Source organism: Myotis myotis, unplaced genomic scaffold, assembly GCF_014108235.1.
Source record: "Myotis myotis isolate mMyoMyo1 unplaced genomic scaffold, mMyoMyo1.p scaffold_m19_p_6, whole genome shotgun sequence".
Classification (NCBI taxonomy): domain Eukaryota; kingdom Metazoa; phylum Chordata; class Mammalia; order Chiroptera; family Vespertilionidae; genus Myotis; species Myotis myotis.
This window is the reverse complement of record NW_023416368.1, coordinates 2,266,325-2,283,890: the sequence shown is the minus strand read 5'-3', so window position 1 is coordinate 2,283,890 and position 17,566 is coordinate 2,266,325. Positions and strand designations below refer to the sequence as shown.

Here is a 17,566-nt window from a genome sequence, read left to right as displayed (position 1 = left end):
AGGAAACATACACGTACCCACATCAGCAGGCGCAGGCTGCTCGCACACACCAACACGTGTCCACGTGCACATTACGTCAGCAGAGCACTTGGGGGCTACACGGTGGGCGCCTGGTGACAGGCCGGCTGTGGGGACAATCCCAGAGCAGCACCGGAGTCGAAATCACCGCTTAGGAGCCACATACACACCACTCTCAGGGTCCCCCTGCCAGGAAGGCCCTGCATGAGCCTCCCCCATCAAAGGGAGTCCCAGCTCCTCTCCACATCACCCTGGTCCCTTCCTCCCTGGCGGTCACTGTCATCACGTGCATCTGCCCACCGGCTGCTCCCTGCACACGGTCTGGACTGTACGCCCCACACGGACAGAGGTTGCACCTCCTGCTCACAGCTGTCCCCCGGCCTCTGTAACGGCACCGACAGACGCCAGGCCCCCACCGAGGCTCTGAACAACTCACTCTGAGTCCTGCTTTCCGATGTGAAAAGGGAATGACCGCCACTCTCAGAACTGCAGGAGGTGGTGGCAGATGCCGGCCCAAGTCAAGCTCCAGCCCCACCCACCTGCTCCCGCAAGAGAGGGGACACCCCGCTCAGAAGACCGGATGAAACAGGTGCAGACAGCATCCTGCCTGGAAGTGGCAGGCACAGTGAACCCGCCACAGACACCCCTTCACCCAGCCCCCTGACTGCCCTCACCCCAATCGCTCCTTCCCGCTGTGGGAAGTTCAGATCTAGATGCAAAGAGAATTCTCGAATGTAAGAAAATGGCAGAGTGAGTCTCAACTGCCTCCACCTGCAGCCTGTCTCCTGAGCCAGGGGAGGGCTGCAGTGCCAGGTGTTTTGAGCATGTGCCCATCCATTCATTCAACAATTCTCCTCAAATTAACCTTCTGATCAATGCAATCCCGAGCACAACCCCAGCAGACATTTTTGTTGACAATAACTGATTTCAAAACCAGAAAGGCAAAGCACCTAGAACAGCGGTTCTCCACCTGTGGGTCGCCAACCTGTGGGTCGCGACCCCTTTGGGGGTCGAACGACCCTTTCACAGGGGTCGCCTAAGACCATCGGAAAACATATATAATTACATATTGTTTTTGTGACTAATCACTATGCTTTAATTATGTTCAATTTGTAACAATGAAAATACATCCTGCATATGAGATATTTACATTACAATTCATAACAGTAGCAACATTACAGTTATGAAGTAGCAACGAAAATAATTTTATGGCTGGGGGTCACCACCACATGAGGAACTGTATTACAGGGTCGCGGCGTTAGGAAGGCTGAGAACCACTGTTCTAGAATATCCAAGGCTATCTTGAAAAAGAACTAGATTGAAGGACTTACGCCCTCTGACTTCAACACTCAGTATATAAAGAAAGCTACTGCCAACAGACAGCACGTTATGACACAGAGACTGACAAATAATCAATGGAGAAGAGCAAACAGCAGAACTAGACCCGTCCTTAGAGGATTCTTTTAAGCACCAAAGCAATCCATGAAGGAAGACAAATCTGTTCAACAAATGGCTGAACAGGAAAAATTAGCCTTTACTCCTACCTCACACCACACAGCAAAATTAAACTGCGGTGATCACGAAACTGATAGAAACGCTGAAGCTACCAAGTCCAATGTTCAAGCAAGGAGCCATGATGACCAGGCAGCACAGCTACTTTTAACTGCAAAAAATCAGAAACCAAGAGCTCTCACAGAGAAAAAGATCTCAACGTACTGGTACGCAAAGGTTTCTCAGGAAGGACACAGCAAGCAAAAATCATAAATGAAAAAAAATCAGACTTCATCAAAAGTCAACATGTGTGCTCAACAGATAAGACAAGCCACAGAACAGGGAAAAAATTTTCACAAGACATTATCTGACAAAGGGTTGGTACCCAGAACATCTAAAGAACTCTGGCAACTAAATAATAAAAGACAAACAACCAAATTTAAAAAGGAACAAAAGATCTGAACAGACATTTCACAAAAGCTATACAAATGGCTAACAAGGACACGAAGGTGCCCGACACCATCAGGGAAATTAAAATCAAAACCACATGAGACTCGTCATTCATACATCAGAAAGGCCAACGTGGGAAAGACTGACGCCACCTGCTGGCGAGGGCACAGAGCAACCAGACTCGCACACAGCACCACAGGGATGAGAAACAGGACACACGCTTAGGAAACTCCGGTTGTTTCTTATAAAAGGAATCCCATATTCTTCTCCTAGGTATGCACCTAAGATAAATAAAACACATGTCCACAAAGGGAGCTGCACAAGAATGCTCCCGGCAGCTTTATTCTTAACAGCCAAGAACTGGAAAAGCCCAGGGGCCCATGAGTCAGACTCAACAAACGGTCATACGAGGCGGACCCTTGAAAAGGCAGGCGTAACCCCTCGGAGTAGGAAATCCAAGTGTTTACTTTTGAATCCAAAAACGTAACTACCTTCGGTGCCACAGGGGAGTGGTTCCAGGACCGTGGGCACCAACACCCACGCGCTCAGCCCCGATGTAAGATGGTGGAGAGCAATCATGCAGTCGGCCCGCCGCACCCGCAGATGGGAAACAGCAGGTGTCATCCAACACGACCTGCGTGGGCCTGCGCGGTGCATACCGTGTTGTTCAAGGGCCCAGGGGAACACGCAACGATACGGGTAACTCTCAAAAGCATTCGGCTGAAAGACCCATCCAAGAGCACCTGCTGCGTTGCTCGGACCTTCCAGAACAGGCAGGCGTAGCCTGCGCTAGAGAAAACCCGGAGCCTGGCCTCAGGGGTGGCGGGAGTGGGGCTGGAGTGACAGTGAACCCCGATGGGGCTCAGGGGACAGCTGCATCTGTCCAAACGCAGCACGCTCACTCCAGGTCTGCACGCTCCTGTGTGTAAATACCACCCCCAAAGAAAAGGACGCAGCACTGACCCCAGTCAGCAGTGCTCATGCTGAAGTGCTCAGGGAGCATCTACTGAGACGCAGATCTGATGGCCAGGGTGTTTTCACCTTTCCCAGCCAATGGTAAGTTTGAAATTTTAATGAAAAAAAAAAAAAAAAAAAAGCAGGTGAGAACTCTTAGAATTTTAAAAACAGAGGGTGCTTGTATGGAGACAGCAAAGCTATCTTTTTTCTATATTTTTATTGATTTGAGGGAAGGAGGAAGAGAGGGGAGGGAGGGAGGGAGGGAGGGAGGAAGAAGCATCAATGATGAGAGAATCACTGATCAGCTGCCTCCTGCTTGCCCCACACTGGGGATCAAGCCTGCAACCTGGGCATGTGCCCTGACTGGGAACTGAACTGTGACCTCCTGGTTCATAGGTCAATGTTCAACCACTGAGCCACGCCGGCCAGGCAGCAAAGCTACTTTTAACTGCAAATAGTCGTTAAAGAGAACAGTATACTGAACCCCTCCATAGGCCCATCACCTGATTTAATAAACATGCACTTTCTGCCTATTTTTTCTTTTCTGAAGTTTCAAAGGTCATCATCCTGACCTTTCACCCGGAAGTAAGTCTGGTAAGCCCCTCTAGATAAATAAGGATGTAGGAAAATATGTTCTTGTCTGTGACTAAAAAGGGAAGACATCTTACATCGCAGCGACTTCCAGGTGGAGGAAGAACTGCATGGAGAAGACGACGCAGGCGCCCATCTCGCGTCGCCGGGAGCAGGACAAGCCTCTCACAGAGAAGCCTTACCAGAAGACAAATGCATTCAAACACAGAAACTCCAGACCTCAGAACGGCAACAAGACCATCAACAAGGTCAAAAGCAAACACCAATCCAGAAGAAATACCGGCAACCCACGACAAATGGTGAAGTTGTTTTAAGTCAGTAAGAGACTAATAATCCCAGAGAAAAGCAGGCAGAGGAAGGAAACAAGCAGTTAAAGGCAAGGAGCAGCCCGGCGGATGTGGCTCAGGGGCTGAGTGTCTGCCCATGAACCAGGAGGTCACAGTTCGATTCACAGGTAAGGCACATGCTCGATTTCGGGTTCAATCCCAGGAGAGGATGTGCAGGAGGCAGCCCATCGATGTTTCTCTCATTGACATTTCTCTCTCTCTATCCCTCTCCCTAAAATCAATAAAAACATTTTTAAAAAGGCAACAAGCATATTTCTTATCTTAGACTCATCTCCAAGTATGAAAATGTTGGATAATGCCTGTGTGGCAGGAAGTGAGGAGAAAGGTGCTTGCACCGGTAATAAAAACATGGCCCTGCCCCTTTTTAAGGACAACTTTGCAGTATCTACAAACTATCAAATGTTTATCTGTTGATTCTTCTTCTTCTTTTTTTTTTTTTTAAATATATTTTATTGATTTTCTACAGAGAGGAAGGGAGAGAGATAGTTAGAAACATCGATGAGAGAGAAACATCGATCAGCTGCCTCCTGCACACTCCCCACTGGGGAGGTGCCCACAACCCAGGTACATGCCCTTGACCGGAATCGAACCTGGGACCTTTCAGTCCGCAGGCTGACGCTCTATCCACTGAGCCAAACCGGTTTCGGCCTGTTGATTCTTCTAACAGCTGTTCTCACAAGTGGGCAAAACAAAGATGCTCGCCCAGCAATGTCACGCCCCCGGCATCTGTCTGCTTAGGAGACAGGAAGCCCTGGCTGCTGTGGCTGTTGGCTGAGCGTCGCCCCGTGTACCAGGTCACCAGCTCAATGCCCGGTCAGGGCAATGCCCAGGTTGCAGCAGACAATCAATATTTCTTTCTCCCCTCTCCCTTCCTCTCTTTAAAATCAACAAAAACATTATATATTTTTAAATAGAAATGAAAACACACATCCACCCAACAACTTGAACACAAACGTTCACAGCAGCATCCTTTAAAAGTCACAACCCAAATGGCCATCAACAAAACATGGTCTCTAGCCACACAGTGTAATGGTACCGAGCAATGAAAAGACATCAGTACTGACACATGCTCCAACATGGGTGAACCCTGCAAACTTCCTATGCGAAAGGAGCCAGTCCGGTAGGACTCCCTTTATCTGAAACGCCCAGAGTCGCACATCCCTAGAGGCAGAAGGCAGACGAGTGCTTGCCCAGGGGTGAGGTGGGCGGAGGAAAATGGGAGTGACCGCTGAGGGACTCAGGGTTTCATTTGGGGAAGATAAAAATGTTTTAAAATTAGATTATGGTAGGCAGTGCAACTTAGTAAATACACTAAAACCCATCGAATTGTACACTTAAAACAGGTGATTCTGATAGCATATAAATGACATTTCTATCTCTCCATCCCTCTCCTTTCCTCTCTAAAATCAACAAAAACATATTTTAAAAAAAGGCAACAAACATATCTTACCTTAGACTCATGTGTTAAAAAAAACCACACAGGCAGACTACTGCGGAAATTTGAATTTTGGCCAATATATTAAGATCTGATGTAAGCACAGGAAGGCAGGGCTGGTGAGAGGATGGGCGACAGGGACAGAGGGTTCGAGAGGCGAGGCGTCAGGGCAGGACCTCACCAGGGTCTCCTCAGAGACCAGAGCCCCTGGGTCGTGGAACACTCGCATTCAGGGGGGCTCTTAAACGGCCAAGCCAAATACCAAACACTGGGCTTTCCTGGGGGAACACCCATGAGTGTCATCAAACTCCAAAGGAGCCAGGAGCCAGACAAAGGCCAAGGCCACAACACCTGGAGCCAACCCATTCCTGTCACTTGGGAAGAAACAACAGCACAAAAGGGTCCCCTGCGAGTCCCCAGCCCTAGGGCGGTGCCGGGAGCGGCTGCGGCTCACTGCTTTCTCCGGTGCCATTTCAAGAAGCTCTTTCCCATGTTCATTACACCCAACTCGCAGGGAATTTGTATTCAATCCTCACCCAAGGAGTGAGGATATTTTTTCCATTAATTTTTTTTTTTTAATAGAGAGTAGAAGGGAAAGGAGTGGGAGGGACAAAGAGGGTGGGAGAGAAAGAGAAAAAGAAAGACATTGATCCGTTGCCTCCCACATATGCCCTGACCAGGTCAGGGGAACGAACCCACACCCAGGTACATGCCCCTGACCGAAAATCAAACCCGAGACCCTCTGGTACGCAGGGGCATGCTCTAACCATTGAGCTTGCCAGCCAGGGCCCAGGGAATTTTTAAATTCTCACCCGAAGATATGTTTTTCATTGATTCTAGAAAGAGAGGAAGGAAGAGAAAGAGAAACATCGATTGGTTGCCTCACACACACCCTGACCAGGGATCAAACCCACAACCCTTCAGTGCAAAGAACGAGGCTCTAACCACTGAGTTACACTGACCAGGACCCAGGGAACTTTATTTTTTTAACATATTTTTATTGATTCCAGAGAGGAAGGGATAGGGAGAGAGAAACATCCACGATGAGAGAGAATCACTGACTGGCTACCTCCTGTAGCCCCACACTGGGGATCGAGCCTGAGGATCAAGCTCCAAGCATGTGCCCTGACTGGGAATTAAACCGTGACCTTCTGGTTCACAGGTTGATGTTCAACCACTGAGCCACGCCATCTGGGCTCCAAGGAACATTTAACACACGAACACACACAGAACCCATGTACCCAGCAGTCACTTCCTACGAAGGGGAAGGACACACGGCTCAGCCCTCCCATGAAATGATGATGCCTGATGAGCCAGGCTGATGACTGAAGGTACTGCAATCAAATGAAAAGCAAGAGAAGCAAGGCGGCTCATTTGTAATCACTGAAGAGGGCCCGTTACCAAGACACCAGTGCCAGTAGCACTCAGGCTGTTGGATCCTGGGGCGCCGGAGACCCCAAGCTTCCATTACAACAGATTTAAGCAGAGAGGCTGCTGGAGGTCCTCCCTGCACGACCCATTACTCTAAGTCTCACTGACACTGTTCCAGCCAGTGCACGGCTGTCACTTCAGAGCGACGTCAGAAAGCACCCCTCTCAGATCCTTACGAGGACGAGGGCCTGTGAAGGCAGCGATGGCTCACTGTGCGATCAAAGGCACATGTATCTCCAGAGGCATTTCTTTCTCTTTTTTTAAAAAAATATATTTCTACTGATTTCAGAAAGGAAAGGAGAGGGAGAGAGAGAGAAACATCAGTGATGAGAGAGAATCACTGGTTGGTTGCCTCATACACCCCCCACACTGGGGATCAAGCCTGCAACCCAGGCATGTGATTCCCTGACCAGGAATAGACCCCATGACCTGGTTCATAGGTCGACACTCAACCACTGAGCCACGCCGGCCGGGCCAGAGGTGTTCGATCAGGGAGGCAGGCTCTGCTGCTGTGGCAGAGGCAAGGGCAGCCGGCTCATGTCTACCCCAGAACCGATGCCTCGTGAGGGATGTTCCCCAGCTCAGAACCTTACAAAATGCAAGGACATTGGGATTTCATTGCAGTACTTCCTGGGAGGGATACCAGAGGTTTGCATATTATTTGCCTTCAAACTAACGAAGGACATAAAGAGGAACAGAAATGGGCACCCACAACCAAGCACAGCAAAGCATACATGGGAGTCCTCCCAACTTGAAAAGTTTGAAATTACAACAATAGACATAGTATAAAACAGAACAGGCTCCCCTGCTGCTGGGCAAAGGGCAAAGGTCCCCGCTTAATTAAACAGAAGAGCCAGCAGCTGTCAGTCTCGCTGCCCCGGCCCAGCCCTGGCTCGCTCTTCTGTAACAGCAACAGTGGCTGCGAGCAGACCTGAGCGCACGGGCGGTTAAGAGGTAGGAGGGTGAGCCAGCCCTGAGCCAAGGCTAAGTTCTGAGGCATCAGTACTATTCTTTGCTCTGAGTCTGTGTGTAGAAAAATGCCAGAAAACAGTCTGGGCTCAGCAGCTGATCTGTTTTCTAAGAGACACCCTTTTCTCTAACTCAATGCAAGTACGTGACAGAGGAAAGGCGGACGCCGCTCTAGGAGGAAAGAACTTAACAGCTGCGGTTAACCCTCGAGTATGAACCCTCGAGCCCTGGCTGCTGTGCTCAGTTGGTTGAGCTTCATCCCACGCACTGGAAGGTCGCTGGTTCGATTCCCAGACAGGGCACACATCTGGGTTTTGGGTTTGATTCTCAAGTGGGGTGCGTACGGGAGACAACTGATCGATGTTTCTCTCTCCTTCTTCCTTCCTCTTTCTCTAAAATCAATAAAAAACATGTCAAAAAATAAAGTATTTACCCCCAAAAAGTTCTACATCCACTTCCCCACCTATTTTTTAGAGGCCAAAGATCACTAAGAAGAACAAAGAAATCACCGTGTTGGTCAGCAATCACCGACTCTCTTAACAATGCTATCAGGACATCACATTCTGTTCCACCAGAAAGCACTGAGAAACGAGGTGCCAAAAACCAGTGAATAAGCTTCAAGAGGACAAATCAGTCACTAAACTGACTCAGTTGAGGAGAGTGAAGATCAGGTATTCTTACTAGCACTGGGTCTCCAAACGGGGAAATTCTGTGGATCTCAAAGCAGATGACTAGTTGCTACAGCAACCATTTAGCAGCACAACCCAGCCGCGGTTTGGATCAGTTTTAGTAAACGTTCAGTCATGTAAGAGCCCAAGGGAATCCTTTGCCCAGAGACCAGGCACCCTTCCCTGAAGGAATCCCGTACTGGCAGCGATCCTGCGTGGGTCCCGTGGAGGCGGCCAGTGGGGTTCTCGGAAACACGGACACCCACTTGAGATGAGCCAGCGCACCAGCTCGCAGCTACCTGGTCCCCAGAGCACAGCTCCCGCTTCGCAGCGGAGCGGGCTTTCTCAGAGGAGCCGGCGAGCGCCAGGGGCGGGCGGAGGACAGAACAAACAAGCTGCCGGGCGGAACCAGAGTCAGGAGCTGACTGACCGCAAGGCTGCGGCCGGCTTCCGGGTGGGCCAGACTCAGCACTCCCCTGGGGTCTTCATCGGAAGCTTAGGGGGGCCAGGTGGTATTTATGTGTTTGCTGGTCTCTGTGCCCCCGCCTGCCATGCACAGAAGCGTGCACTTGGTTTTGCCTTCCTCCGTTTAAATGTAAGTGTCACGAGAGCAGGAACTAGTCACTACCACGATGTCCACGAACAAAACAGGGCTGGCAGACAGCAGGTCCTCAATAATGTTTGCGGAGCGGAGGGAACCAAGAACAGATACGAGGCGTCTAGCCACAGGAGAGGTGTCACGCGTGTGGGAGGGCCTCTTGCTGCGAGGGCGGGCCCCTGCTGATCAGCAGGTCCTGCGCACACCCAGGAAACTGAAGACCCCGAGGCCCCGAGGTGAAGTAACGTCTCTAAAGTCACACACAGTGACGAGCGAGAAGTTAAGCTCATGCCCCTTCTGCAATTCCAGATTGCCTCCCACACGCCGGCTATGCAAATCCCAGAAAACGGCAGCTGAGGAAAACAAATCATTCCTACGGGGGCTGGACAACCTTCAACCCCGGAAGCCCTGCATGACAGAAACCTGAACGGTGTAAGTGGCGTGAGAAACGGGGGATTAGAGAATAATGCATACAGTATGATGCCATGTATTAGAAAAAAATCAACCCGTCAAACAGATATGTACATTTATAAGTATGCAAATAAACAGAAAAGATCTGGGAGGACACACGCAACTGTTCCCAGCAGCCACGTCGCGGTGGACTAAGGGGAAGGGACAGAACTGGTCAGGCACCTGGACCTGAGTCAGTGTCTGATGTAAGAATGCATATCAATTCCAGTGACACGTGTCCATATTGTATAAGAGGGGAAATAAAGCAAACACTTACTGCATTCATAGATCTGTTCCAGCTTATCCACAGAAGAAAGGGAGAAAAACTTATAACCGGACTTACTACCAACAGCTAGGGACCTGCAAAAAAGCCAAATGCAGAAATAAGCGCTGATGCGCGTACACAGTGACAATGCAAACGCTTCACGTCACAGGCAACCACCTCTCTCCCCAGTGCCGGCACGTCGTTTCATTAGCTGTACCCGGGGAATGGCGGCTGAGCAGGAAAGAGGGGGCAAAGGAAGTTGACATGCCCCCCAGCTAGGACAAGGTGAGGGTCAATAAAATATAGTGTTCTTATTTAAAACTTAAAACTATCCATTTGACATATGAATTATGCCCCAAGTTAATGATCCCCTCAAAACAAAGTGGGTTTCTCAGGTGACCCGATACACGTGCTGGCCTATGCGAGAGCCCAAACTCAGTGAGCTACGTTCCAGCTCCCAGTGTCCACAGCCTGGGGGTGGCGGCATCTCTGCGCTGCAGTGCGGGCCTCACCAATGCCGTCCAACCACTACGATGGCTGAGCGGTGGGACAGAAATAACGCGGACCCCAAAGCCACTGAGGGTCCAGGATGGGAAGGCTGCACAGTTGGCCTGCAAGGACCCAGTGAAGGCGCTGCTGCTTCTGCCAAGAGGCTCGGAGGGGCCTCCGGACCCCTCCCAGCAGAGCTGGGACACCACCGAAGTGGGCCCTCAGCAAACCCTTGCTCTCCAGGGTGTGACTGACCCAGGGAAGAAAGAAGAGAGCACGGCCTCCAGGGAGAGGAGAGGAAAGCAGGAAGCAGAGGGCATGCAAAGAGTCAGGTCCTGGGACCGGGTGTGTATTCGGTGCTGGGAGAACACGAAAACAGGTGGAAGCGAAGATAAGCCAGAAGCCCAGGAAGAAGGAAGACAGGCATTTCATGCTACGAGGGTTTCATCTATTTTTAAAAACCTAAGATTCCCCACCTCTCTCTCACTCACATATATAGACATACAGCTGACCCTGAACAATGTGGAGGTGGGGGCGCCCACCCCTGCACAGTAATAATGTTTACAGCTTCTGACTCCCCCAAACTCAGCCGTCCTCAGTATGGGGGGTGAGGGGACTGGTTCCAGGAACCACATGGACACCCAAACCCACAGATGCCCAAGGCCCTTACATCAAGTGGGTAGAACCCCCACGTCCAGACTGTTGAACCTGCAGAGGGGAAACCCAGGGAGAGAGGGCTGCTGTGCCCTCTGTGGAAGCCTGTCGTCCAGGGCCCACTGTGGTCCATGAACTGAGCTCTACGTTCTCTTAAACTTTAAAATTGCATCGGTTTACCTTAGAAATAGAAACAGGAACAACTTTCTTCAGCTCACATCCTTTTTCTTTGTGAAAATAGTTCACTACATTGAATTAATTATATCAACAGAGTTAACTGTTACCTGTAAATATTCTGAAAAATGATAAAGGAACCAACACAAATACCAGAATAACCAAGGCTAAAAAGAAAACAAAATCTCAGTGCCCCGCGACTTGGGAACTCGGTGCTCAGGAAAACCTTTCCAGTTAACTAAGGGTGATAGCTCAGCACTGAAACCTCCCCCATCATTTCTGATTTTAAGTCATTCTTATATTATCATTTCCCTTGTGACCCTACCATCATTAATAGCCCCTTCCCTTTCTAATTTCTTGTTGACTTAGAAACCAAGTCACCAAGCTCATTAGTATTATAGATGAAATAAGCCCCTTCATGGACAAAGTGATGAGCTGTAATTAATTAGCGAGAGCCTGGCTCTTGATCTGTCTGGTTCTCAGATGCACTCCACGCAGGCAGGGTTTGATCCTGCGCCCCGCTGATCAACATCAGGGCTGGGGCATTCTTCCAGACATTCTGAAACCGATTTAGGGCATTAAATCCATAGCTAGAATGTTAACCGCGTGGTCTATCAAGCAACGGTGCACTGCAGTCAGTAAGAAATGTAAACAAAAATACTCCAATTACTCCTTGATATGTGTATGAGTGTGTATTCTCTCAATAAAGGCAGACAGTTTTAAAGGGTGATGTGAAGTATTTTCAGCTCCAACACCAACAGTTAAGTTCACACACCCATTGGAGATTCTGCTTCTTAATCCCTCAGGACTCACCTGATCACACAAAGGCTTATCAATGCGAGAGGAACAGTAACAGGTAAGTCTGAGATTTCCTCAACAGACAATCTGATTCCCTAATAATGTTCATGTGGCAAGTTTGTCGAAGGTAATACAATGAATACCTTCTATTGACAAAGGGGAAGCTAGCAAACCTTAACAGAAAAAGGGATCCATTTGCTTCACCATCACCCCATTTCACTACTACTCCTGCCTTCAACCGTGCCAGACGCTGCCGCACCCTCTGCAGAGGGGCTGTGGAGAGTGACTGCTCCTGAAATATAGCTGGAGCTGCTCCCGTGTGCCCTCACTCCGCTTACAGAAGCTCCCTCCACCGCCAGCCCTGCGCCTCCTCCACCAGAGGTGGGCTCCTCTCGCCTTTGCCACTTGCAGCTTCCAAAACCTTGTAGCTGTGTCTCCTTTCCCATTCTCCCCGTCCTACGGGTAAAATCCTTTAACAATATCCTTTCAGCCTGGCGGGGGGACTCGGCTGGTTGAGCATTATCCTGGGCACCAAAAGGTTATGGGTTTGATTCGTGGTCGGGGTGCATGCAGGAGGCAATGATCTGTGTCGCACACTGATGTTTCGCTCTCTCTCTCTCCCTGCTCCCCTTTCTCTTTAGAATCAATGAAAGTATCCTCAGGTGAGGATTAAAAAAAAATCCTACGAACATCGTTTTGATATCTTATTGACTGACATTTTATTAGTGTTTTGGGAGGGAGCCAAAATAAATGCTTGTCTTTGGTCCACCATCTTTATCTGCAAGTCTGTCACTGAATTTAAACGTGAGTATTCAATATCTAAAAGACAGTGATTTCCACTAAAACATGAAAATGTGAACTGTATCTTTTTCTTAACGCCTTTTTCCTCTCTCTACCCGTAAAGGCTTTCCCTTTCCATCAGCTTCCTTGTTAGAGATTAGTGCTAAGTGGAGATGGCCCACACCCACGAAGAGGCATCGACCTGGCGGGCCTGCACACTGTGTAGGTCCATCGCTGCCCAGGCTCTTCTCTCCCGCTAGTCCTTCCCATCGCAGGCCTCCAGCGGGATTCCCAAAGCAGAGCTCCTCATTTCCTCCTAAACCAGTGATGGCGAACCTATGACACGTGTGTCAGAGGTGACACGTGAACTCATTTTTTTTGGTTGCTTTTTCTTTGTTAAATGGCATTTAAATATCCTATCTAATAATAGACAAACATGGTAATTGACTGTACCTTTGCTACACCTCCCATTGGCTAATCAGCACAATATGCAAATTAACCAACAAAGATGGCGGCTAATTTGCATACAGCAGGCAGGGCGGCACAGCACCATCCCGCCTGCCCCGCTGCCTGCCCCGCTGCCATCGGGCCTGCTATTTGCCCCCCGGGGTGGTGGGGTGGGACAGCGCCATCCCGCCTGCCCTGCCGCCATCCGGGCCTGCTATCTGCGACCCGGGGCGGCGGGCATCCTGTGTGCGACCCGACCCAGGGCGGTTGGGCGGGGTAGCAGCAATCAGCCGGCCTGCCCGGGCGTCCCGTTTGTGAACTGACCCGGGGCAGCGGGGTGGGACAGCATGGCTCCCTTGTCACCCCAGCTTCCTCATCACAGCTTCCTTGGGGGCCTAAGCCTTTAGTCGGACATCCCCCGAGGGCTCCCTGGCTGCCAGAAGGATGTGTGACTGCAAGCTTAAGCCTGATCCCCCGGGGAGTGGGCCTAAGTCGACAGGTGGACATCCCCCAAGGGGTCCTGGACTGCAAATGGGCGCAGGCCGGGCTGAGGGACCCCCCTCCCACCTCGAGTGCACAAATTTTTGTGCACCGGGCTTCTAGTATAAAATAAATATCAAAAATATAAGTCTTTGTTTTACTATGGTTGCAAATATCAAAAAATTTCTATATGTGACACGGCACCAGAGTTAAGTTTAGGGTTTTTCAAAATGCTGACATGCCGAGCTCAAAAGGTTCGCCATCACTGTCCTAAACCGACTCCTTCCTTGATCCTTCTCCCATGATGTCACTTATCGCTGTTCACCAAAACCCAAGCCAGAGACTGGGGGGTAACCCTCACTTCCCCTTCAATGCATCCTGTGTCCAGCAGGTCACACCAAGTCCTGACAGCTAAGCAGTCCCTTCCCACCGGCCTCCTCAACACATCCCCTCAGCAGGCAGAATGACTGCTGCTTTAAGATGGAAGGTCCTTAAAAATCACCTACTCCCAAGCCCATCAGCTCACTGGTGAGGAAAAGGAGGACAGAGTGACCTACTCAGAACACCTGTAACCTAGAAAAACCCTGAAGAAAGCAGTAACTTCTAACAAGGCCCCCTATCGTCTCTATACCTTAACTTTTCCAAACATGCACATTACGGCTATAAAAGGAAGGCCTGGAAAATCAAGCTCCTCTCTTTATCCCGTCCCCAATTAGAAATGCGGCTTAAACCAGACATTGCTGAATCACTTCCCACCGACCAGGGTACCCGCGGAAGAGTTCCATCTTTGATATTTCCATTTGAGATTCAACTGATGTTCTGCCACTTATTAGTTTACCTTCCATTTCGAAAAGCCCAAAACTCCTGCAATATAAGCCTTCCACAGTGTTACTTTCAGAACCTGGGATCGGAACTAACCATGCAAAGTCAAGATGAAGGGGATCATCTTTGTTGGGTTCATCTGTCTCTGGTCTAGTTAAAAACAAAACAAAACAAAACAAAAGATAAAAAACAAATAAAACTTATTCATACTTTTAGGGTAAGAATCGCGGGAGGACCCACAACACGGAAACCAGTATCAGCACGACAGCAGAGGCAGCAGACCGTGGGTGGGCGTGCCCTGATGTTAAGTGTCACTGTATAGCGTACATGTCTCCTATGAAGTGGCTTCCGGACTTTCTCACTAAATACAGTGAATGTGGACACTAGACCAATGTTCTTCATCCTGTGAAAAATTGTGCTCCTCTGTTAGAATAAGTTCTGGAGACGGGCAAGGGAGGGGAAGCTGCAAACTGTAAGGCTGTTCCTCAGGAAATTCTGTATTTCTTTCACGTGTAGACTTAAAACAAATTAGTCATTTCGATCAACCAACTTTTTGTATAATCCTAACTTGCTATCGCTTATGACTTACGTTCATACTATATCAAGGCCTCTTTGGCAAGTTAAAACAGAACACAGAACTCTTCCCTTGAACTAATAACTTCAAGACTCCCGGGAGGGTGGGGAAGCACAGGATTTCCAGTTGTAAAAAGGTCTTTTTGCAGGCCAGAGTGCCAGTCTTCTATTATATAGGGAATTTGGTGCCCATTTGAAACGACAGCAAAGAGAATGCTTGGTCATATTTTATTTCCTTTCAATATAAATAATGTGGAGTGAAAAACTGAGTCCTGGCCGGTTTGGCTCAGTGGACAGAGCGTCGGCCTGCGGACTGAAGGGTCCCGGTTTCGATTCCGGTCAAGAGCACATGCCCAGATTGCCGGCTTGATCCCCGGTGGGGGGCGTGCAGTAAGCAGCTGATCAATGATTCTCATCATTGATGTTTCCCCCTCTCTCCCTTTCTCTCTGAAATCAATAAAAAAAATAAAATTATTTTTAAAAAACCTGAAGGAATGGTAGGAAATGTTCTGGAACTTCTCTAATCTACACAAGACATAAACCCCCTCAATCTACCGCTTTTATTTCTTTTCTTTTTTTACTGGTCTCAAGACGCTAAGACGGAAAATAGGTGCTAAGGGCTTAAAAAGCAAATCTCGGTTGGTTTGCAAAGTCCTACTCCCCACCTGGATCACACAGCCGCTCCCAATTATAACCACGTGCCACGAGTTGTCCAAACTGCTTTGGCTGTACTGGCTTTTGGTCACATAGGCCCCTTCGGTATCTGGTTGCTTTAATCTTTAAAGATTGCAACCCTCTGATTCCTACATTCACTCCCCTCAGAATCCTACTCTGCAGGTAGAGTGGAGAGAACATGACGGAGAATTCTGGAAACGGATGTCAGTCCTGCCCCGGCTGCACCACTAACCGATCCTCAGCTCCAGGAGCCTTTGTGGACGTGCGTTTCCTCACGTGTGGCTGGAGCAGTCCCGGCTCCCTTCCACCCTCCAGGCAGCCCCCTGTGGGACTGTCTGCATTAGCTTCACAACCCTGCCGGCTGCAGGCCGCCGCCCTGGGGCTGGCCATTCTCCAATCAAAGTTGTTTTCCCCCCGTTTACTTAATGCATTCTTAAATTCAATGCATTGGGGTGATACTGGTCCAATAGGATCGCATAGGTTTCAAGTGTACATTCCTACCATACGTGATCTGCATGTTGCATGGCGTGCCCACCACCCAGAGTCAAATCATCTTCCGTCACCTTCCATTTGGCCTACAATCAAGCTTTAATTTTTTTTTTTTTAAATCTCGTTTTCTACTTTGCCGATTGCACTCAACCAGTGACAACTCAACCAACTACTCGTTGGAAAGCCAATGACCCACTCCCCCTCTTACATCACTTCCTCTTACTCACGCCCCAGGATGGCTCTCCTGCCTGCCGCCCCACAGCTCACCCTTCCTGCTCCCCGGGCCTCCGGGTAACTATCCTCACAGCCCAGGGGCCGCCGACCCGCCTGGCTTGGTCTCGGGGCCTCTCGTCCCCTGGGCACGGCCACGGCCCGGTCCCGGAGGGCCCAGGCTCCCCAGGTATTCCTGTCACCCCACGGGCCCAGTGTCTCCCGGGTCGGAGGCCAGGATTATGGCTAAGTTTGTCTCTTGCCCGGAGAGGACATCACAGTTTCCTGCCAAAAAGAACAGCGAGACGTGAAGAAGAGAGAAAAGCGGGGAAGGGCCTAGGATGACCGGGAGGCTAGAAGGGCCTGAAGGGGAAACGGGCGAGAGCGGGGCTGCGGGGCACGGGAGGGACCCGCTCCCACCGGGCGGGGCGGGGCGGCGAGACAACAGGTCAGGCCAAAGTTCGGCCCAACTTGGAGAGAAATGGGGTCCGGAAGGAGAAAGCCTGCCAGCCGGTGGGTGGGCACCTCCGTCCCTCTGTCGCTCTCCCCGCCCGGAGAGGGGGGTGCCCCGAGGGTCCCGAGGAGGGCGCCCCCCGCCCGCCCCAGGCCCACCCCAGGGACCCGCCCGGGCTCCCGGCCCGGCCCCTCCGACCCCGGCCCCTCCGACCCCGGCCCGGCCCGGCCTTACGTGACGTCCTGGTTGAAGTTGGCGAAGAGCAGCTGGTCGGCGCCAGCCTCGCCGCTCTGACTGGCCAGGTTCATGGTGGGCGCGCGGCGGGCGGGTGGTCCCGGCCGGAGGCTCGCGCGCGGGACGGGGTCGCGTGCACTCAGGGTCGGCGCCGGGCCCCGCTCGCCGCCGGAGTCGCCGCCGTTCGCCGCCCCGGGATCAATCGCCGCCTCATCCCTCCCCGCTCTTGTTTATGCTCCGGAGCCGGGGCGCTCTGCGCGCGTGCGCGGCCCGCCCCTTCGGCGCACGGGCCTCTCACGGCGCAGGCGTGCTGCGCAGGTCCCGCCCCCTCACCTCTGGCCCGGGTTAAAGTTCCGGTCAAACTCGCGCAAGCGTAGGGACGCACCGGGGCGCGCTGGGCGGGGCGTTCCTCGAGCGCCGCGCATGCGCTTGGGGAAGAGTGAGCGCTAGGTACACCCCCGTCATTTTATGAATATTAACAGGCCCGCCATGTGCCAGTCATCGTGTTTAATATTTATGTGCATCATCTTACTTGGTGTTATAGCAACCCAGTGTAGAGACTATTGCGTTCCCATTTTATAGATTTGAAAACTGAGGCTCAGAAACATTAACCCGTT

General features: G+C 50.7%; 1 protein-coding gene across 4 annotated transcripts in view; it reads right to left on the bottom strand.

The window, feature by feature from the left end:
* The window catches only part of WIPI2 (WD repeat domain, phosphoinositide interacting 2), a 28,900-nt gene extending 11,694 nt beyond the window's left edge, over positions 1-17,206 (bottom strand). For 2 of the 4 annotated variants that reach the window (XM_036312532.1, XM_036312533.1), the window contains exon 1: positions 16,950-17,206. Coding sequence is in view for 1 of the 4 variants with exons in the window: in XM_036312530.1 (XP_036168423.1) it covers positions 9,683-9,765; positions 16,950-17,023 (157 nt within the window). In the remaining 3 variants the exon portion in view is untranslated. Of the gene's footprint in view, positions 1-9,682; positions 9,766-16,949 lie in introns of all 4 variants that reach the window. The other 2 variants (XM_036312530.1, XM_036312531.1) reach the window with 2 other exon arrangements.
* Between the last annotated feature and the right edge of the window lie 360 nt (positions 17,207-17,566).